The 22,849-nt window shown below is 33.9% G+C and overlaps 1 protein-coding gene and 1 long non-coding RNA gene across 2 annotated transcripts; both read right to left on the bottom strand.

Annotated features, from left to right (window-relative positions):
• Positions 1-639: 639 nt before the first annotated feature.
• On the bottom strand, positions 640-21,223 carry LOC149552415 (zinc finger/BTB domain protein). Its single transcript, XM_089787969.1, has 3 exons — positions 20,958-21,223; positions 20,746-20,860; positions 640-1,029 (listed from the first exon to the last, which is right to left on the bottom strand). Exons 1-3 carry the CDS (start codon positions 21,180-21,182, stop codon positions 956-958), a joined length of 414 nt encoding a protein of 137 aa, XP_089644095.1. The 5' UTR covers positions 21,183-21,223; the 3' UTR covers positions 640-955.
• On the bottom strand, positions 17,640-18,099 carry LOC149552416 (uncharacterized). Its single transcript, XR_016352922.1, has 2 exons — positions 17,975-18,099; positions 17,640-17,882 (listed from the first exon to the last, which is right to left on the bottom strand). It is a non-coding gene; the product is annotated as an uncharacterized LOC149552416 (long non-coding RNA).
• Positions 21,224-22,849: the final 1,626 nt, after the last annotated feature.

The following is a 22,849-nucleotide window of genomic DNA, read 5'->3' as shown; positions in this document are numbered from 1 at the left end:
CGCAGCAAGTGTTTCTTCAAATCCCGAAGTGACATCTATGGTGGAATTCTAAGCGTTGACTCTTGGTCCACTTGTTGACTTCTAGAAGAAATTTCTATGTTATTGCACATAAGAAAATCAATATTTGTATCAGTGGGCTCGGATAAATAGATGAGCTATATTTATAGACTACAAAATAAAAATTAGAATGTTAGATCCAATTATGGTGTGACATGCATAGATGAGCTATATTTATAGACTACAAAAATAAAAATTAGAATGTTAGATCCAATTTAACAAGAAGAATTATGGAGTTGAAAAGTGGAACTCGATTATAAAAGGGTATGTGACAGCATTCAATAATTTTCATGAGAATCTGGCATGCCTGCTTATGTAAGATGTGAGATCTTATAATTGTAGCAAACAAGAAAGATACCCATCATTATAAGGAGTCTGCAGCTGTACTTGCTAATGTTATTGCTTAGAATCAACATGATTTTACAACGCGAAGAGTTATTACAAAGATCCACGTAGACAAAACAGTTTGGAGCTATGTACGGATGCTTCAAGCAACTTAGTTTTTGTTTGGACTATTTAATTTTTCAGCTTCTTTAGTATAAAAATGTCACTCGACACACACTTCAACTTACTCAGAGTAACTTCACCCAATTTGATGTGGATTCTATTAAGTTTATGTAAGACTACAAATTTTGAATCTTCTCATGGTTGCTTGCTTTAAGCAAATTTCAGAAGTACGAGTATCAGAAGCATTTTATTGATTCTTGAACCGAAGGCAAACATTAAAAATGCAAAGAACATAAATTATAAGTAAAGCCAAACATCAAATATCTTGTTGATGATGCCCAACTCGACCAGTGATAAGTATGGTCTACTGTAGGTGACTATTGGTTCTTGGAAACATGAAAACATCAAATATGCTAGGTAAATTTTGCATTGTAGATGTAAAAGCAGATGATCAACGAACTCTCCTTATTCTTTCCTCCTTTCCTAGCCCCATTGATCTTTGGGCCTTCTCAATGCCCTCTGGATCTGCAGAAAGAAACACATTGACAGTTCAAGAAATTTTGCCCATTAAATGGACTAACTGAACTCTATTAATGCTCAAAATCTGATATGAATGTCAACTATAATATTTGCATTATATAAAATTACTACTGAAAGACTAATTTATTTTTCTTCAGTACTTCCTAATTGAAAAAATAAATATTTATAATGACTAGAGAAAAACGGATACAGGAAATAATAAATTTTATTAACCCACTATATATAATTTTGTGTAGCTATTATCCAATATATATGTGTGTGTGTGTGTGTGTGTGTGTTAAGTAGTCAATATTATCCAAGTACTGCCTGTGGATGCCATAAAAGTCTGGAACCTAGATGCAATTTTGAATGAGGTCCAAACTTGGAAATGTTATCACATATCAAATGCAAACATTCAGAATAAGGGTTCTGTATGAGTAGTGTTTCTGAATACGTCACTGCATATCCAGAAATGTTTCTAACGTATTTACTTCACATCTGTGCCTTCAACTGAATGAGATATGAAGGATACACAATGTGAAACTCTTCCCAGAGATGTCTTTAAGAATTATTAAAATTTCAGTTGTCATGGATGTAGTTAGTTACACTGTGTTAGGGTTATCTAATGGTGAAGTTGTCCACCTATTGACCACGTCTTGCTATAACTAATTGTAGAGAGAAGCTGATTTGGATGACAAAATAGGTCAAGTTACAACTACTCACCTCAGTATTCTACTGTCTTTTGAAAACAAATACATCTCTGATAGATGTAGCATCCAGCCAATATGTAAATTATAAAGCTAACTCAAAGGGCAGAAACACAACAAATATTTATCCAGAACTATAATGGCTGCATACTGGGGCTTCATTTGTCTGTGCATTTGATAAACAAAATCTATTGTAGTATTGGCTATCTTTGAAGGGAGACACCCCTATACTTAATTCACCTTCATTAAATAAACTCTTTCCATCTTTCATTCTGTCTCATTTCTCTATGCTATATATCAATCGATATGTTGTATATTCACAGTGTTCCTCTAAATTGTAGTGATGGGGGAATGGGCTTCAAGAATAGTAACTCTTTTTTTCAGATCTTGCGGATAGCAAGGGGTAGCTATTAAATAATACACTGCTACAAGATTCTTCCCTGGTGGCCAAGGGTTCTGGTCTGGTCAGCTCCGGCCAAAATTCTAGTCCAGATGTTGTCATTCTAAAATTCACGCAGGATCCTGCAAATTCTCTGTAGGTTGGCGGTGAAGGACCCAGGCAGAATTTACAAGAATTTTGAGCTAATTTGTGCATAAGCAGCAGAACCTGGGATTTTATCTATTTTAAAGTTTTTTTTCCATCTATTTTGGTCAATTTTGACCATTTTGATAGATGTAGCATCCAGCCAATGGATAAAGCTAAAACCAAGGGTAGAAACACAACAAATGTTTATCCAGAACTATAATGGCTGCATATTGGGGTTTCGTTTGTCTGTGCGTTTGATAAATAAAATGTATTTTAGCATTGGCTATCTTTGAAGGGAGACACCCCTATACTTGATTCCCCTTCCTTGATTAAATATACTCTTTCCATCATTCATCGTGTCTCATTTTTCTATGCTATATATCAATATATTTGTTGTATAATCACAATGTTCCTCAAGTTAGGTGATGGGGGGTATAGGCTTCAAGGATGGCAACTCTTTTTCCAAATCTTGAGGATAGAAAGGGGTAGCAAGATTCTTCCCTGGCACCCCAGGGTTCCAGCCCAGTCCAGTCCAGCCAAAATCCTGGTCTAGATGCTGTAATTCTAAAATTTGTCCAGGGTCCTGCAAATTCTTTATGGGTTCACAGTTAAGGAACTAGGCAGAATTTACAAGAATATTTAGTGAATTTGTGTGTAAGCGGCAGAACCTTGGCAGAATTTGGCTACTCTTGATCACTTTTTAGAACTTTTTAAAAGCTTTTTTCCATCTTTTTTTTTTCTACTTTTTAAAAACTTTTTTCCATCTAAATTGCCACAGCAGGACCATATGTTTAATGACTTGCGATGATATTAAATCAGTGATCGCTGATTGTTAATTTTGACGTTATTATTTTTTAACTGAATCATTGATATTATGGTGTATCTTAGCATATTCCTATATAATTTAGTCTTTGGATGAAAACTTCAATATATATCGTGGTGTATTTTGATATGTTGCTTTACTAGTAGCATAGTGCTGTATAAACTTGCTGCTATATAGATATATATCCACACAAAAAAAAATGTTTTTGTAGGAATATACCCAAACCCGAGCCAAAAAAATTGAACGAATCTCAAAAAGGAACTAGTACTGCCAATTTAGAAATAATATATAACATGCTATGTTTGAAAAATTAATTACAAAAAACAAAGAAAGATTTGTGAACATTGATGTAAGCGATATCAATGAAAGAAGCTGTAATTTCTACAAAATTGTATTGTGGTACAACTTTTTATCAGGCAGCAAACCTAATAGGGTAATTATTATTAGGTGTGAATTAGAAATAGAAAAAAATGGAAAATAAAGAACTCTGAAATATCACAAAAACACTGTTATTTCAAGTCGAAGAAGAAATCTGGCACAGCCCATTTTTTTTAATTTTTTAGCTTTTATAAACTTGAGCAGGATCTGGGTGTTGCAGTCATGGTCATTTTTCATTATTTTTAAACAATGTGAGCATCAAGGCTGATGGAGAAATCATTAGAGATTACAGACATGATTAATGTATTCTGAAAAGTTGTGCCCAATTTGCCAAATGCAACGATAATATCTTCGCAGTGCACCTGTGCTAGTGAAAATACAAATTTGAAGTGTGAAAATTAGGAAAAGAGAAACAAAAGTATTCAAAGACAGAAAAGTGAAAAGGAAAAAAAAATTGGGGTTCTTAACCTGTTTGATTTTTTAGAACAATGGATTGAACTAACTTTTTATGGATGCCAGGGATGGTCAAAGGACATACGTACATCCCTATGCTATTCTAGGGGATATAGGGCATCCCCAGACATTCCTCCCAAATGGGAACGTCCCTAGAGATGTTTCCACCCTCTTGGTCATTGTGAGCAATTTCGTAATTTGCTAAAGCAACGCCCAAGAACTCAGACCCAAGTCCTGGTAAACTTGCTGAATCCATATGGGAATACTCAGTCATTGCGAGTATGTGAAAATCAGAATTAACACAGGAAAAATATAATAAACAAAGTGAATAAATGAATAAATTTTATTTTTGTAAAAAAGGAACAAGTAGAAGGCAATTACAAAACCTCCACAAGCCATTCATACCATTTGCAAAGCACAAATAAGGTAAGAACAAAAACATTGAAGCAATAAACAGCAAGTCTATTGGCAACATATGTTGGAGCTTGAGCTTGAGCCGGTTGTAGCAGCACAAAGGAAGCCCCTGGTTTTAATTTGGCCAAGCCAACAGTTAATTTAAGGCAGCTCACTGTCAGTTTCAAATAGCCCAGTGTCCCATTGCATCAAATTTGAAAAGGCATTTTGAATCTTCTTTTTATTTCTTTTTTAATTTGACACATCTTCTACATTCACTATTTTCCAAGGTTACCAGGAGACTGGGGTACTTGGAGACCTTGGAGACTGGTACTGGTACTGGTACGGCTAATTTTCAAAAATAGGAGACGGGGTACTTGGAGACATTAATTGTTGTTTAATAAAGAAATAATTATACATCATTGACAAGTCTTTCTAGAGGCAATTAAGCAAATTGATTGGAAAACTATAGTGGCTATCATTATAATTACTAACATATATGATATAAGTAATAACAAATTTTTAAGGGGTGATGATAGAGGATAAGATTTAGGAGTTTTATGATGCCTTATGCTCAATATTTTTGGTGGGAGACATCAATTGTTGGTTGGGGGACTTTGGAGATGGCAACCAAAACCTCGTGCATCCAAACATTTTTGGGGACGTCTCCGGTACCTAGAGACGTGTCTCCGGTACTGGGGGTCTCCGAGACACGTCTCCAGGTGTAGGAGACGGGTCTCCTGGTAACCATGCTATTTTCTTTCCATTTCAATTTCATGGAATTAAAAAGAAGAGAAAAAATAAATATAATGTATTGTACTTTTTTTTTATTAATGAAACTTGTGTAAGCCCAGTCCTTATTCTTATTTCCCAATAAGACCAAAGCAAAAATAGCATATCGAGATGTTAGTGGAGAAAATATAAGTCAATAAAGTAACCTAATAAAATAATTTCATACATATGGGGGCACGGGTTTCCAGGATAGGCTGTTGTAACCCCAAAACCCTGCAATTTACTCAAGACAGATTCTATGAAAGCTCATTAAAAATGAGTTACAATTGGCATTCATTACAAAGTTGGGGATATTTTAGAGTGAAACTCATTAATATTCTATAAGATAATGTGAGGCTAGTTTTTAAAAAGAGCCTCAATTGATTTCTAATTTTTCAAGGGAAAATGGAGCATTGGAATTGTGCCCTACTGGTGCTACATATTGAGAAGCTTGATGGCCTTCACAGAGACAACCAAAATTCAATTTTTTGTTCAAAGTTTGAGCCTTGTGTTTATTTACAAGATTCAAGGACAATTATTTTTTTATTCTAGAAATTGGAGGATGAAAAACCTTTTGACTTCAAAGGGCAATCTTACCCACAGGTTGTATTTGTACTTTGAAAGCTTTGTTTGGATTTCACTATATATTTTTAATTTTTTCTTTGCAGCTATTTTTGTTTTTAAGACACTTTAGCATTTTGTGGAAGCATATATTTTGTAATCACTATAGCAGCAACACGTTGGGGAGGAGGCTTAATTCATTATTTTTGTGTAATCCATTTTGAAGCTTCTAAAATATTTATGTTATTTTACAATCCATGTTACATCTTTCTGGGCATTGTTATTATTAGAAATTGTATATTATTCATCCACATTTGTTATAATCATTGTCAACAAGCAAGGGATTGAGTTAACAACATGTCACCCCAGGGACTAAACAAGAGGAACTGGCTTGCAATTAGTGGAGAATACATTAACCACTTGAAATTGCACCTTGAATGCATATCTAAACTGGATGGTTCTTTGTGTAAGTGCCTCTTGATGTTGTATGCAAAGTAAAAACTCAAGAAAAGTTCTTCGAAGATAAAAACTCCACTTGAAATCACTCCTTGATACATGTTCAAACTAGATGCTTCTTTGTGCAAGCAAGTGCCTCTTGATGTTGTATGCAAAGTAAAAACTCAGAGAGTACTTTGGGGATAAAAACTATGTAAAAGAAAGGAAACAAGCAGAGATAGCAATCATAAGCTAGATTCAGAGGAACTCTTCTACTTTTGTGATTCCTTCACCACCTTCAACTTCAAAAACTACTGGAAGAGTTAGGTTCAGAGTTCAAAAATACAATTTAGATGTGTATACATATCATGCACTACTCTAGGTTCCCAACCACGGCTCAAAAGAAAAACTTGAAATAGACACAAGTATAAAATAATATTAAGTGCAGCTGGACAATGTAGGTTCCATTGTTCCATTCATTTCATTCAGCCAGGAAATTTGTTTTTCTAGTTGCTGCCTATATATATGCAGGAAACAAATGTTTTTAGATGCCCTCAGTTAATTAATATTTATAACAAAAATTATTCCACTTCTAAAGTTTATAGTTGTTTTATTTTAAAATTAATTTTTATTTCATAATTTCTTTTTTTTTTATTGGTTAGTCTTAATTTTCCCAAGGGTTATTTTAGTTTTTCAATGCAAAAAATAGCAATAGTATAATATCTGGAAGTTTCTCAAATTTTCTGGCAAAATAGGCTTCCAAATTTGGATTTTGCATGTAGTGTTCCAAATCGTAGCGATTCAAGTTCGTTGTGTGAATATGAAACTGGGGCGTGCAGAGCTGGCTCATATGATGTCTCTCCAGATCTGTATGATATCCTTCCCATGCTTCAACAAGCTTATGGCTCAAAGAAAGAAAGAAAGCTGCAACTATAGTCAACACTTTCAACGGGCTTGAATCAGAGTATGTGAAAATATGAGGAATCCACGGGTAAGGCCGTGTGGAATATAGCTTTCCCTCTTCACAAACCTCAACAGTCATTTGGATCTCAGGCTTTTCTTCAAGAGAGCAAATAAAAGCCCTGGCCAGGGGGGCAATTGAGGCCTGTCTTTCAAGATATGAAGGTTGCTGACATATGAAGTTGGCTCTTTGTTATTATCTACATTGATTTCACAATTCATTATTGACAGCTATTTCAAACTTACTTCTTATCAAGCATATTTGTGCCAACGCATAGCAAACTCAGGGAAAACCCAAGATACTTGTAATATAATCCAATTTAGGCTTATTTCAGTTCAAAATCAGATTGTGCAGTGTAAAACATGGCAGCAATTTCCAGTCAGTGCTCTAAATAAAGTTTCGATCACACCCACTTTGAAGTTAAGTTATGTTCTTTATCTGTTTGTTTTTCTGTTTTTGTTATTGCTGAGAGATGTTGATTGGATATAAAACCCTGAAGAAAATTATATAGAGAGAGGCATAAAAAGCTTGGAAATCATCAAATGGGGAGAAAAATTTAGTCACATCCACATCGAATAAGTTCTGTACTTGCCATCTTGTTTTTGAAAACTTTCATCCTTCAATTGTGTGTTTTCTGAGTCACGGTGGATGGAATTCGACATCCAATTAGGTGGTGCAGGCGTAGAAACTGAGAGAAGTTTCATGGAAGTTATTGAAAGAGAACCAAGCTAAGTAACAAGGTTCAAATTCGAATTCACTGATCATAGAATTCAGATGAAATTTGGCAAGGGTAAATATTCAGAAAAAAATCGACATTAAGATTAACTTACATAAATTTATTTATTTTTAATATAAGTAATATGTCCAAAAAATTGTCAAATATAGTTTGACATTGCTAAATAATTAAACTAAATAACTCAATATTATTCTAAAATAATATAATATCATCATTAATAACAATATTATATTAAATATGGGCGGGGGCCCTAGCTCGGTTGGCTAAATCTTCCCTGTTGCAAGGGGTTGGTCACGGGTTCTAGTCTCCCCCGTCCCCGTGGTACCGGTGGGCGCGAGCGCTACCGGTCACGTTAAAAAGTTTATCCGGCGCACTGCAGTTTATAGGGGGGGCCGTGCTGCACCCGATTCCTGCAGTCTAATAAATATATATATATATATATATATATATATATATATATATATATATAATATTAAATATCATTAAATTCGGATGAAGTTCAGAAAGGGTAAAACTAAAAATTTGCTGAAATTTGAACTTCATGGATGAAATTCGGCGAATCCTGTGACTTAGGAGCCAAGCAACCAGTCACATTGTGAGGGTCCCTGTGGAAGTTTCTGGACTCGCCCTTAGAGGACTTTGTTGAAAACCAATATGAAGAACTCTCTAGACTGCCTGTGTCTACCAATGGCAATCTGTGCAACGGCCTGAAAACTTATGGTCCATGCACCGAACTATTTGGAAAATGAAAAATTGTTTTTTTCAATTGAATAAAGTTTCCGTAAGTTATAGTTTGTGCACTGAACTATTTGCACTAATTTTATCTACATGGCAGGATCCAGTGGAGAATATTTTGGGATAATTTTTTTGCAATGAGGATAATTCTTTTGCAAATGAATCTTATATGGCACACAAAGAATCAACTTACTTCTGTAGTGCAATAATTGTTGCGAATGCAAAATAGTTGAAGAAGTTAGTCTTTAATTTCTGGTTTTAATACAAACATAAATTTATTTTAAAACATAATTAAATTATAAGTAGATCACTATTTTAATTATAAGAATAATGTATTAGAGGATGCTAACTCCATTGTTAATGCTAACTTCGGACTGTTAATAAAAAAAAAGTAGAAGATTTCTTTAAAATATTTTCTTTAATAAAATAACACTGATGCTTCATTGTAAAAGTTATAATTTTGTTAAAATTATATATAATATTATTCTTAATTAAAACTAATAAGATTTATGTAACTTCATAAATTAGTTATTTTTTATTAATTATATAATTATATTCTATTCCAATGAAAGTAAATCATAAAAATATCTCTTAAACCAATTTGGTCGATAAATTCTACAAGCTTTTATAAAGGCCATTGAAATTCTAACCATTGCAGTTTTTCTTTTTAAGCTATAGTTTTAGATGTCTATACATTTCAAAGATTCATAATTGTCCACATTCAATTATTTTGTTTAATTTCCAAGTAAAATGCAATATTGACATCTACAATCATTATTTGGTCTAACTATTCTTTTGCAAAGGCTATTGGAACTCTAAAAGTTCTAAGCATTTTCATTTTTTCAAGTAAAATTTTAGATAGCAATACAAAAGAAAGATGTCTAATTATCATGTACATTTGATTATTTTGTTTAATCTCCAAGATAGTGATGTTGATAGGACAAGGTTCAAAGCCTTAATGATGAAATTAAAATTTTGAGTGAAAAGGTAGCTGTGAAGGAAATGAGATATGAAGGAAAATGGGTTGCGCCGTTATGTCTAATAGTTGGGCAAATGAGAGAAAAATACATTACCGAATTTCCTTGTTTATCCCATTTGTGATATTGTTTTTCTAAAATCAACTTATGGTTTAGGAAAGGTTAGTAATGTAGACATCCTATGTTGAATTTTAGAGGAAGTCAGTCATATCCCCTCATTTGAAACCCTAAATACATCAAGCCCTTTTGGAAATAAGGTTTAAAAATAAACAACCAATAGAATTAAAATAAATAATAATCAAAATATAAATAGATAATATAATTTGGATAATATAAATCTAATTATAATATTTAAAATATCATCATAATATTATATATATATATATATATAATAAGTCATATCTCATCATGTACATATATATTAATTAAAAATTTACCATTAAAATATATATAATAATATACACTAAATATTACATTATTAATAAAAGTATATATAATAAATATTATATATCAAAGAGCATATATTTAATACTTAGTGATAATGGTTATCTCGAATAATAGTCAAAACATTGAATTTGGGGAGTCCTGACCCCTGTCCTTCCCCCGCACATATCAGTGGGCAATAAAAACGACAATGGGGGGTCAGCTATTATGTTATACACATCAGGAGACCAGGCATGGATTCGGGAACAAACATATATGTCATAGTCAGCAAATCATTGCATTCAGACAAGTAATAGTAGGCACTAGCCATATACAAACTAAGGTTGTCAAATAGGAATTTGGACATCCAAATCAGCACATTTAAGAATACAGTCAGTATCCAATCAGCATTAGAAGCCACAATTACATCATGCAGGGGAGGAAGGATTAAGTCTGCAGGCAGGGAGATATACAGAGTCGTATGTCAATAGTCATATTAGACGCCATGTGGAATATATTAGATTATTAAAGAAATATTCAAAATCCTGCAAGCATACACAGATATATAAAATCTGGAGTAAGCAGCATTATCATTGAAGTCAATTCATTTTTTAGCATTCACCTCTGTGCACTGTCAAGTCAAACGCAAGAACTGTTGGTAAAGACCTTTCCCCAAGTTCAAATCTGAACAGGATTGCCTTGCCAAAATCCAGATATTGATTGAGGTAGTTGCAGTACATGCGCAAAACAGATATACACTATTGGGTTTGAACTACTAACTTGGTTTAAGAGCCATTCATCAGGTATGTCATGGTCTTATATAGAAGCCAGAGTATTGCTGGTATAGAAGCTAACTGATTCCAGGCACAGTCACAACAGTTATTCTGAATATACCACTACTAGGTACTATTCTGCATCAATATATCTCATTCTTATTATCAGACTAAGACATCTAGTGCACCAGTATTTGAAGCAGTGGAAATATAGACTGAAAGAATCAGTGAGGAAAATTAGAAATTGTGTCCTACCTGTTGGGGACATTACAGTCATGGTTGAGGTAAGTGAGGCAAACATTGTGCAGGTCATCACAAACAATCTACTAAATTATGTTGTTGCAAGTAGAATTTTCATAGAGAAACCCCCATCTATATTTTGGACTCCCTATTCCACTCATTGCCTTGATTTTATACTGGAGGATCTTCGCAAACTCCCTTAAAGGAGTTGTGATGCATCATAAAAGCTAACACATTCTGAAACAGATACAAACGTGATTGTATCCCCAATAAAGTGATACACAAACAAGGACTTGACTTGTCATCATGTAACCCACTTTGCAATGAATTTTATTATATTGCAACCTTTGCGTTACTGGCAGATTGCCCTAAAGTGCATGTTTCTTGGTAATAAACAATGTCAATCTTCATAGTAGAACCAATGCAAAAGCTGACAAATCTTTGTTCTGACAAAGCAGTCAAGTCAGTTTTTTCAATTAAGTTGACTACTGGCATAGAGATTGTGGATGTCAAATCTTATTTCGTTTCTCTTTTACTTATTTTTAAGTTTATCATTTATAGGACTTTTACAAGTTTACTAGTTATGTTCCTTCTCCAATCCATTACCTAGCTAATCACTTACGTTAGTATCAAGAGGTAATTCCCAGAGCCTTAGGTTTTCCTCTTTCATATTGCTAATGAGGGGAAGCCCACAGTGAGTTGTGTATGAGGGCATGGGCAAGAAGGAAGCCATCAGTGTAAGATTGGAAATTGCCTACTTTGCAATCCTTGCCTTATGTTCCTACAATCATATATTGCTCATCCTCATCAAAATGTTTGATTCATTTTGTATATTCCTTGACCAAAACCCTTCTCTGACATGTTTTATGTGACCCCCAGAACTTTTTCACCTAAAATCAACCCAGAAAGATTTAAGACAAAAGTTCAATTCTGGACGTTTTGACCCAAACATTGGAAACTAGGCCACGTGGACACCTAGATGCTAGGGGTCTATGATGTCAAGATTTGACAACTTTATTAAGTCCTAACTCCAAATTTATCCTACTAAATTTTCTAACAAATAATGCATGCCCACGTCATTCTATAAAAAAACTCATTTTTAAAATTCCTCATTTTGAATCCCCTTAGGAGAAGACAAAGATTATACTTTCATCATACCATGTTTTTACTCCTCAAGAATTTATACTAAGTTTTTAGAACTTCCATATCTATATGCTCTCGTCCATGGCTGATATCTAAAGATCCTCTATAGATGAAGCTCCTTTTATGATCTCCATCATTTCGCTTCATCTAGGATCCACATCTCATTTCTACACCCTCTAAAGATTTCCCATTTCACATATCCTTTTCATCAAAACCTCCATTAAGCCAAACATCCTCTCCAAAACCCTTGTTGCAAACTCCACCAATCTTGATTCTCCTCCAAAGCACATTAATGAAATTTTCATCTTCTACATTGTCTCTCGTCACATAAGCTTATGCCAAGTCCCATGTCTTGTAACTTTGGTACTAAGCCTTCGCTCTTTTGCCACAATTCAACCACGTTCCACAACCCACTCTAGATACTTATTCGAATTGACCAAGTTCTAGTCTTTGATGCCATTATACACTCCATTGAGTGTAGGAATATGCAAGAACACACATAATGATACACTTCCATCCATGTTGCATTTAAGGAAAATGAATAATAATAAAATTATTACGATGGAAATGTTGTTGGGAAATAGGTATTGTACACCTTGAATTATAATATTTATTATTGTAATATTTTATTTATTATGAAATGATATACCCAAGGGCACCCAAATGGACGTACATTTAGAAATTATTTTGGAATATTCTCAAGATCACTTGATGTTGTATTACTACATTGTAATATTATAATTGTTGTAATTATTTAATATTAAGAAAGATAATTAATAAAGTAAGCAATATTAAAAGTGGGTAAAAGGGTTGGTTGCACATGGTTTATGTAATACCACTTAGTAGTTTTAAGGAAACTTGTCTTAACAAAAGCAACCACAAGGGTAGTCATTAAGGTTGGTTAGGTTTAGCATTTATGAAGATTGGAAGCATGGCATGGGATGTGTAGTTGCATGCTTGTTCACATAAAATTCTTGTTGATGGTTGAGGTTTTAAAGGCTTTCATGGATGTTATCGTAGTGTTGCATTGCTGAATAATAGATGGATGATGGATGCTTTTGGAGGCTAGGTTTTTCCCTCATAAGGGTTTTTACAGGGTATATCATGTGTCAAATTTTTGTGGGTATGTTGTCTATTTTCTTGCATGTAGATTATGAACATGGATATGATTGCTTTATCATGTGAATTATGTAGAGATTGTCATTGTATGGCTGAAGGTTTCCTTACAAGTATTAGAGTCATGCTTTTGGTGTTATAGGACTTGAATCTATGGAATACATGAAAGAATGAAAGAACTGGCAAGATACTACCTTAGTTTTTTCCTTTTTCTTTCCCTTAATACCTCCTTAAATCTTATGCTCCACTCTCTAGCTTCCTCTTTCCCTTTTTCCCCCAAATGATATTCTCATCTCTCCTTTTATACCTCTCATATGAGGGAGACAACTTTTCCATTCATGCCTTTTGACTTTTTGTTTAACTAACCTAATATTTAATTATTTTTAATATTATTCTTTTATATGTTTGATTTAATTATTACTATTGTTTCAAGAAGGGGACATGACAGGGAATTCATTTTAGAAGCTGAGACCTGCCAATCATTATCAGTATTCTTAGGAGACAATTGTAACTGATATATAGTAAAGATTGAAGTTGTTGAAGTCACGTTCACAATATTTTGCTTCATTTTATAATCATCCCATTAATATCATGCTGATTATCTTTATTTTCTGAGGCAAGTTATTGGTTTTTGTGTGTTAGTCATCCCTTTTGAAGTGATTTTGAATTTTAGCCCATTAAACTTTCTAGTTACAGCAGTACTATTGGTCTCTGCAGTCCAAATGTTAATCATGTTTACAGTTGGATAGAATGAAACTTGCCCAATGGACTGAAAGCTGCCAATAACACTTTTTTACACAGCAAGGTGACTAGCCAATTAAGAAAAATGTTTTTGAACTTTTCTGTATACAGGGAACAGGCTGAAAATGATGCTTAAAGTGTCCATGTATTTATTAGTTCAAATTCCTCCAACTAATTAATTAATTCAACTTATTTTTAGCATTTTTTTGTCATTTTATATTTCATAAGTTATTGTTATTAACTTATTTTCTTTCTGTCATTTTCTCTACCACACCTTGCACATGAAGCACTTGTCCTTTTCTTGTTCACTTTGCACCATAAATAAAATGTACTTTCTTTTGCACGAACACCACCACATAAAAAACTAAAAACATCATCAAATGGTGGACGGGGAAACATTTGAAGATGGAAAAAAAATATGGCTTTTGTGAATGCCAGCAAATAATAAATTCAAATATATAGATAATACAAAAAATAAATAATATTTAAAACAATAATACATAGCTTTTCAATTAAATAATTATACCATTACAAATTAGTAAGCATCTAAAGAGGTCAATCAAATTGAAATGAACTATGCATCTATCACATTCAACATTCAAAATTAACCATTAAAAGTTGTTATGGTAAATCAGTGTTGTATTAAACAGAGGAGATGAAGCCTCCTTGTATAGATTTACAAAGACAATGTTTCTAAATGAAATAATCGTGAGCTGAAGACAAAAAGAGAAACCATCTATAAACTAAAGAGTAACTCAAATGACCATTAAAAAAACATTGCAATATTCTAATACCCTCATTTAATGGTCATTGTCTAACAATCCTGCAAAAGACTACATGTCTTGTGGTCAGAACATTCTTCTGTTGCTGAGACCCTCACTGCATCTGCAAAATGTTAATGACCAAGAAGCCATCCAATCTAATGTGGGGTGACTAAGGTGTTACTCTCTGTAACCACAAACACTAAGATGAAACTGAAATCACAATTTTGAGAAAAATCATCAAACCCTTTTTGCAAATGGGCAGTACACCCTAAAACAGATTGCAGGATGACTCACCAAGAACTCCTGGAGATGAGCACTACCACTCAAAAGGACTGCAAAAAGCCATGATATTTTAGGAGAAAAATCAGAAAAACCAAACACAATTTTTAAGGTGAAAATCGATCAAAATCAGATAACAAGATCTGCGACAGAGGCTTCATTTTTTGGGAAAAAGTAAAACCCAGCAAATAATTTGAGGAAAAAAATTATTAAAACCCACCCATAATTTCCTAAAGAGAAAAAAAGTTACGAAAACCCATCAGAAATTTATGAAAACCCCACAAGAAATTTTTTAAGGAAAAAAATTATGAAATAACATCAAAGAACCTTTCAAGCTCGAAAATATGAGACTTCGTGTAATAAAAGTGCACATGCAATCAACATGCAACTCACAATATCCACATGCAACAAACACGCAAGTACTTGCAATCCTCAAAAATCAGAGACTTTCACTCAAACCAGGAAAATTGTGTAATCAAAATCATCAACTGAACTCATGATTTTCAGCAAAAATCTTCAAAGATGAGCCACAAAATTTCATAAAATACCCCAATAATTTCTAATTTTAAAAAAATTGAAAATCAAGCTTCTCGAAAAAGCTCCAAATCAAAAGACGCTCGAATTTTTCTTTAAAAAATTGCCAGATTTTATAAAATCTCATTGATCCACTCTAATACCATGTTATGATATATTGATGTTTTATCAAATAGAGGAGATAAAAGCTCCTTATATAGATTTAAAAAGACAATGTCTAAAAGAAACACATCAGTAATAATCTATGTTAGCCCAAGTTTCAAGACACACATCCATCTCTATGTCGGGCACAAGAATGCAAAGTAAAAATAGAACTTTGATTTATATATAAAGTTATAAACTAAAAGTACTATAAAATGTAAAAACTTTTATTTTATAATTTATTCAAGTCTTCACTCCAACACATGGGGATCACAAGGAAAAAAATCATTTGTTACTGATTTTGTGGTCAAAATATTTTTTTAATCAGAAACTTTTAGCAGTCCCTGAAACGGCCAGGAAACAAAAAATCAATCCTTGTGACGATTAACAAGTTTTAGAAACTTGTTGACCATTCCTAAGTTTTGGGGACGCATTTTCGATTTTCTTGGCTAGGTGGGGACCCCTCATCGTCCCCCTATCCCCGTTTGTGAAACTCGGGGCTTAGGGGTGGAAACGCATCCCTAGGTAATGTAGGTGACAATAGTCCACACCATACAACTTGTGGGGGGCAGGGCATGAATCAGTTGTGTGCAACAATTATAAATTTCAGATTTCTTAAATAAATCACCAACCAAGAATATAACAATGCATAACAAGATGAAAACCAACACCATAACACAAAGATTTTTGTTTTCAAGGAAAACCCTATTAAGGGAAAAATCTCGTTGGGGATGATACCCATAAGACCATGCGCAAATATGAAAATGTCTCTGTTAGGAGACTTGACCCGATTAGAAGTCGATACAATACATTTAGTACATTTGTCCTTTTTGAAAGGACAAGTCCTTATAAAGGATCAAACCCCAATGAAAAGGTTTCCAACCTTGTTAGGAGTTGATGAGAACACAAAGGCTCACTGCCAGAACACACTACCCAAAGAGAGAAGGTTAAGCCCACCTTCAAGAATTCTCGTTGTTTGAGTTGGGAAGGTTAAAGCCACCTTCTAGGATTTACAAATCCAAATGATGAACCGACTAATGACAATACACTTGTCTTAACAGTTCCAATGAAGTGCACTTAGGAATGATAACAAATTCCACTCATGCCTCTATCAAAGCATCTGAGAATCCTTCAGCTCTGCTCTAATATCCAGCATCAAGGCCTGTGCACATAACATTCCACTCCCATACCATACAACCAAGGAAATTACTTTTCTTTATACAAGTTAAAAACAAATAATGAGGTCATCTTGTTAGGACTTCCCTAATGCATAAATAATTAAATAGACCCATGCTAAGATGCACACGGCACCTTTTACAATTATACAACAATTTACAATTATCAAAATACACGCCATGATCCATAACTAACACTTGCTAAATCAATCAACACACTACACTATCCTGTTGGCTCCCAAAGGCAATATTCCACATGCAAAACGCTAGCAAACATTACAACATGAACCAAATGACCCACAAATACTGAAGTGTGCGCTATTACAAGTCTTCTACCATGCTTTATGCTCGCAAACCTTAAGTCCAACTTGTCAACATATTTACCACAAAATACTACAACCACCTCTAGCATAATTTTCTATCACTAGCATGCAACCAATCTTCACTAAAACATCTATAACTTACTCGAATCATCACATAAAGAGCTGCAACCATAGACATAAGGTCTACACACTCTTGCAACACATTTCCAAGCTCACATACTCAGGAATGTTTACATTGGCTGTACTATTTCGATCAACTGCTTGTAACATAGAGAGTAAGTCTATCAAACTCCTCTCCAAAACTCTTGAATTGACATCAATGACAACACCTATGACAAAACATGCATGCCAACAACAATTCCAACTAAACAAACTCAACAATCTCCTTAATACTCAACACAACAATCGTGAGCTAAAGATGAAAATAGAAACTCTCTAATAAAGTAAAGACTAACTAAGATGACAATTAAAGAAACATTGCAATATCCTTATAAAATCGAACTCAAAATTTGAATATAATGCTGAAATATATAAATATAGAATTGTGAACAAGATTATCAAATGCTTATTTTCACAAGGATCATGAAAAGATCTATTTGAAAATACCTCACTTTTTTTTTAATGTTTTCAGCATTTCTAAACAATTGGTGTTATGGATGACATCAAAAAATTGTCGTGCCATTTTAAGCAAAATTGAGACATCCCATCATGCCATCGGGTCATCAGGAATAAAACATCCAAGTCTCTCCATCTACAAAGAAAACTCATAAGATGATTAAAAACAATCCAAAACATACCATGGATATGAAAATATGCACAAAATATATGAAATGCCCTCCTCACCTCAATGTCCCGGAAAAGGTGAGGTCTAAGGACAGCCCTAGCAGGTGTATCACTATTTCTTCTTGCAATCCCTTCAGTGTCAAATATCATGATAAAGGCTCCATAGGCTTCTTAGTCCTTGAATCTACACAACCCAAGTTCACAGTCAATTCCACATTAGCTCCCCTCATGTACCCACTTCTTCCTATACACCCTATCTCCTTTCTAATACTTGGGTCCAAACTCACACAATCCTTTGTCACCCGCTTGCAAACACTAACAACATGGCTTCCGAATTCTGTGAGAAATTTGACCGCTAGAAAATTTGTGCTATCAATGGTTCTTAGATAAATGTAATATTTTCAACGATGCAGATTCTTTGAATGCCATAATCTTGTTTGGCACTTACAATATCAAGGAAAATAGGTAGAGATTGGAAACGTAACACAACTACAAGGGTGATTCCTTCCTTTAAGCACTCAGATCATTAAAGAATGGAGGATATTAAGATTTTTGCATGCATTATCTAACGCATGCGTAATCATTCTCCTCATTCCAAATTCATACAACCATACTAGTTTATCTTCATCTTCAATCAAAAGTTGCAAATAAAGTATTTGTGCTGCATGAAACCTAATTGTGCAATACAAGCATCTGGAACAAGAGGGATTCTTCTTGTCATTACACATTGTTAGAATTGAATCACTAAATTCCTTTCCCAAAAAAGAAACTATCCATTGGCACACACTTGTACGCATTGTTAATATTAAGACACTTACAAATTGTTAATATTGAGTCACTAAATCCATACCTAGAAAAGAACCTGTCCATTAGCACAACATTGTAGGCATTGTTAATCATGAGTCACTAACTCCTTTCCCTACAAAGAATCTTCTCTAAAACAAACACACCCTTGTAAGTTTCCCTATTTTAACTCCTTTTCTTCAGTCCCAACCCTTATTTTATCGTCTTTGGCATCTTCTCTCTCAAGCAAATCTTTTTCTTCGTGTGAAATCATTTGTTTCTAAACATCAACCTTTATTACTTACCAAAGTGTTGAGAAGAAATGCCCAAAAATTGTTTAAAAATGAAATTGTCTTCATCTTTAGTTGGATATAAATTCAAATTTAAAGAAAGAAGCTGCAGACACTTCTCCTGAATCTTTGGGATGAATCGACACATTGTCTTCTAGAAGGTTTGCATATATTGACACACAATAACAAAATGCTTACAGTTCACACTCTGTGGAGTATATCACCCCTATATTTAAGGTTCCTCTATGATCATTAATGGTGAGTTCTTGTTATCCTAAAATACTTTGTTGTCACCTTCAAAATTAGAATCTCCAACAATGCCATTATTTTTACTATTAGTAGCAATATCTTCCCTATTGTCTACCATGTTATTGATTATTTCAGCTGGAAGTTCATGATATTTCCCATCTGGTGCAAAAATGAGCAAGCAATTTTTTTTTTTTTTTTGAGATATTTTCAGAAACTGAAAGATTATAGTAACAAACAATAAATCAACTTTGTTCCACCCAATTCTTTCCATCAACGTAATCTTTCAGAAAAAGCAGATTTGTATTTCATTCCTCTATAAGTTCCCCTAGAGAATCAGCATGCATCAAAGTTCATGCTGCAAACAGAAGAAGTCAAATGAGCATGACCATGAAGAGACAGAACATTGCTACAGTATTGGCAGACGGATCAAGGTTTTCATCTACTGCATCTATCACAAACTTTTATGGTGTTTCTGCTTCATGTTTTTGTTATTCTTAACCACAATACATAATTCTTCAAGGAGCTGAAGAATTCATTTCTTGAAGATCATATTCTAGACCCTCTTCATGAATGGAGAATTCTCCATCACTGTGATCACCAACATTACCTTGCATCTAGTTCATAAGTGTAATTGAGATATTGTGTCGCTTCATTGATTCCTTTTCTCCAAAGCCACTATCATCTCGTTTATGAAATTCTCAACGATTGTTGTAGTTTTTTCAATCTTAAAATACTTCAAAGTGCTATGCAATTGCAGATATTAACTTAGACCCTTCCCTGCTGTGTGCTTGTGTCATTCATGTCATTGCAGAGTACAATACAGAGTTTTGAAAAGGTAAATTTCAATCTCTAAATTGTTTGGTAACCGGATTCAAAGGTAATTATATGTATTTGACCTGTACTTAAAGACGGTAAATCCATTAAAAAAAAAATTGCTGTAATGAACGAGAGGTGGAGACAGAAAGGGCAATTGTTGCAATGATGACTTGGGAACAAACATGGAAGGACACTCAATTAGGTGCTCTTTGTGTTAACGTGGCCTGTGAAATTCGGTAGAGGAGCTATCTTATGCTAAAGCAGTTAGCTGTACGGGGCCAACTCTCTTATAATCAGCAGACTTGTTTAACCCGGCCCAAAAAAAAATCACCCTAACTGCACAAATGCTATGTTCGATAATGGGTTCCTTCGAAAAGAACTTTGTCTCCTGTGAAAGCTCATCTGAAGCCCTTCAAATATACGGTACTTCTGCAGAATGGTAACAAACTCACCGCATAAGTTCTCTCCATATTACTTGTATCAGGAGATCCCATGTTCTAACAATATTACAAACTTGCAGGCCATTTCTCTTCAATAGTTTTAGCTTCAACAATTCTTAGTTGGTGCTCTCAATTATTATAGAACGTACTAATTAAGATAACATGTATTAGATAAAAAGTTAAGTAGTACAAATTCCAAGCTCTTACGTGACTCCGTTAATTTAAATAACAGTCCAAAGAATAGAAGACTCACCGAAAAACTGAGTGAAGATGCTTGTGAAAAAGCCCAAACTGCGTCCAATACTCTGCCCTATTGGTGCAGGAAGAGGTTTTAAATAAGGGTCGACGCTGAAAACCTTCCGAATGAACTGCAGATAATCAAAAAGGGTAGAACCAATTATAAAATGTAAACAACCTTAAGGTTTAGAAAAAATGAAATTGATATAAGCTTAAATGAGGCAACACCTGAAAATTTCTTTGGAACGTATAGCGGAGTTCAGGGTCAATGATATCTTCAGTTGGATTCCGTTCGTAAGGGTCGGAATCGGATTTAGAGGGCACGTACATGGTGGACTTATCACCATCTTTGGTTGCTCTTAATTTGGCATGGTCGTACTTTCCCTTTTTCTTTGCCTTCTTCTTCACAGGCGCCCGCGACGAAACAGGAGCTGTATTATCAAACTTCCACATTTTCCCCTGCTGCTCCACTGACCTGCAACACGATAAGATTTAGGGGTAAGAGATTGTCAATGGGATTAAATGAGGAAATGAGTCCATGTTAGAAATCATTCGGTAGTGTTTTTTCCCCGTATAGCGCCTCAATTTTTAATTTTTAATTTTTTAATGGAGGATTTTATACAAATAAGGGCGGCGTACAGTTAATAGATCTTACATTCCCCCTCATGGGACTGTACCCTTAATTTTGTTAGCAACATGTGCTTATATTTTTTGGCACGATTTTTATGGAGTTATTGGCCACATAAATTGTAATATTTACTACATAAAATATTATTTTCAAAACAGATTTTTTAATCATTTTTGTAAGCACATAAAAAGGGGATGAAAAATATATGGTGAAGACATGTGTCTTTTTTTCCAATAAGTGCTTATTTCTAGACCCACATCTTTTTCCATAGCTTATTTTCATTTGCTAAATTTTTTTTTAAAAAATTTGATAAGAACAAATCCACACCGCAGAACATGTAATACCCATCCTTTGCTACCATTGTAGACTTAGTTGTTAAAGTTTTATATGACTCTTTTATACATGTGTTAGCCTTTATTTGATATATGAAATGCAATACTTTGATATGTTGAGTAATTGATTAGGTCATATTGTAACAATTTTCTACTTGTAGTAATGGTGTTTTAATTGCTTTTAGTTAGTTAATGACATTACTTCTATGTTGATGTCATATGGTGTGTTTTAGAAAGATGTTTATTATGTCTTCATAATGTTGAGATATCCATGTTAGAATATATTGTCATTTATATTTAGGATTTACCATTGGTACTTACCCCATACTCGCATGTGTATGGTGTGTGTATTTATTTTACTTTTCCGTCTGACATGTTTGATATGGTTGAGGGAGGGAATCGTAGTCATTCGCTAGTTGAGATCTACACGATGTACCAATCCCCATTATTGTTTGTTTAGCTTAGATATATATGCACATATACATGCTTATCTTTTATACAGATTTACAGATGTTGAGCATCGACTTCCCTAAATTGCCAAGATGAGTGGATCTTATTGCAATGACATAATAGTAAGAATGGGAAAATAATGTTCAGATCTTATCCTAACCATCGCCTAATTACTTGTCCTGAGAAGGAGGATATGTATTTGACTTTTTTTTAAACCCATGAGTTTATCTTTTCCTATGTTGTTAGCACCTGTCGTAGGCAGGATACTATAGCATCCAGTGCATGTTCTTTTTGGCTTTTGTTGGTGGCCAATGAAGTCATTTGATTTTTTGGCAATTGCTTTTTCAAAAATGTTTCTATATTGTTGTTTCATTTTCTGACTTTTTAAAAAATTTGTAAAGCATTTTTGACATATGATTGTACATTGAACAGTCAGTGTTATGGGATTTTCTATCATTTTTTTATAGTTTTAAAAAAAAAATCAAAAGTTGTTGCTTTAAGTTTTAGAAAGTAGGTAACTCTATGGATTGTGACTAAAAAGCATGAAAGGACTTCAACATTAATTTCAACACATAATTCAAGTCACCCGTGCTGATCATATTGGTACGATCAAAAAATACTTTGACAAATGGAGCTGTTGTATTCTAGGCACCATACATGAGCAGATCAAGATGCAAGTCTTTCACAGTAAAAAATGTAAGATAGTCCCC

The sequence above is a fragment of the Cupressus sempervirens genome, chromosome 6 (assembly GCF_028749045.1).
Source record: "Cupressus sempervirens isolate cs-2001-9-10 chromosome 6, ASM2874904v1, whole genome shotgun sequence".
NCBI lineage: Eukaryota > Viridiplantae > Streptophyta > Pinopsida > Cupressales > Cupressaceae > Cupressus > Cupressus sempervirens.
This window is presented reverse-complemented; position numbering and strand designations above follow the sequence as displayed.

Bases quoted from the DNA above. Each gene is read 5' to 3' on its own strand.
- LOC149552415 (XM_089787969.1), bottom strand. From the start codon at position 21,182: ATGTGGAAGTTTGATAATACAGCTCCTGTTTCGTCGCGGGCGCCTGTG. The intron at 20,861-20,957 runs GTGTTGCCTCAT...GATTATCTGCAG, and splicing joins CGTTCCAAAGAAATTTTCAG to TTCATTCGGAAGGTTTTCAG. The intron at 1,030-20,745 runs GTGAGTCTTCTA...TTCTTTCTGCAG, and splicing joins CATCTTCACTCAGTTTTTCG to ATCCAGAGGGCATTGAGAAG.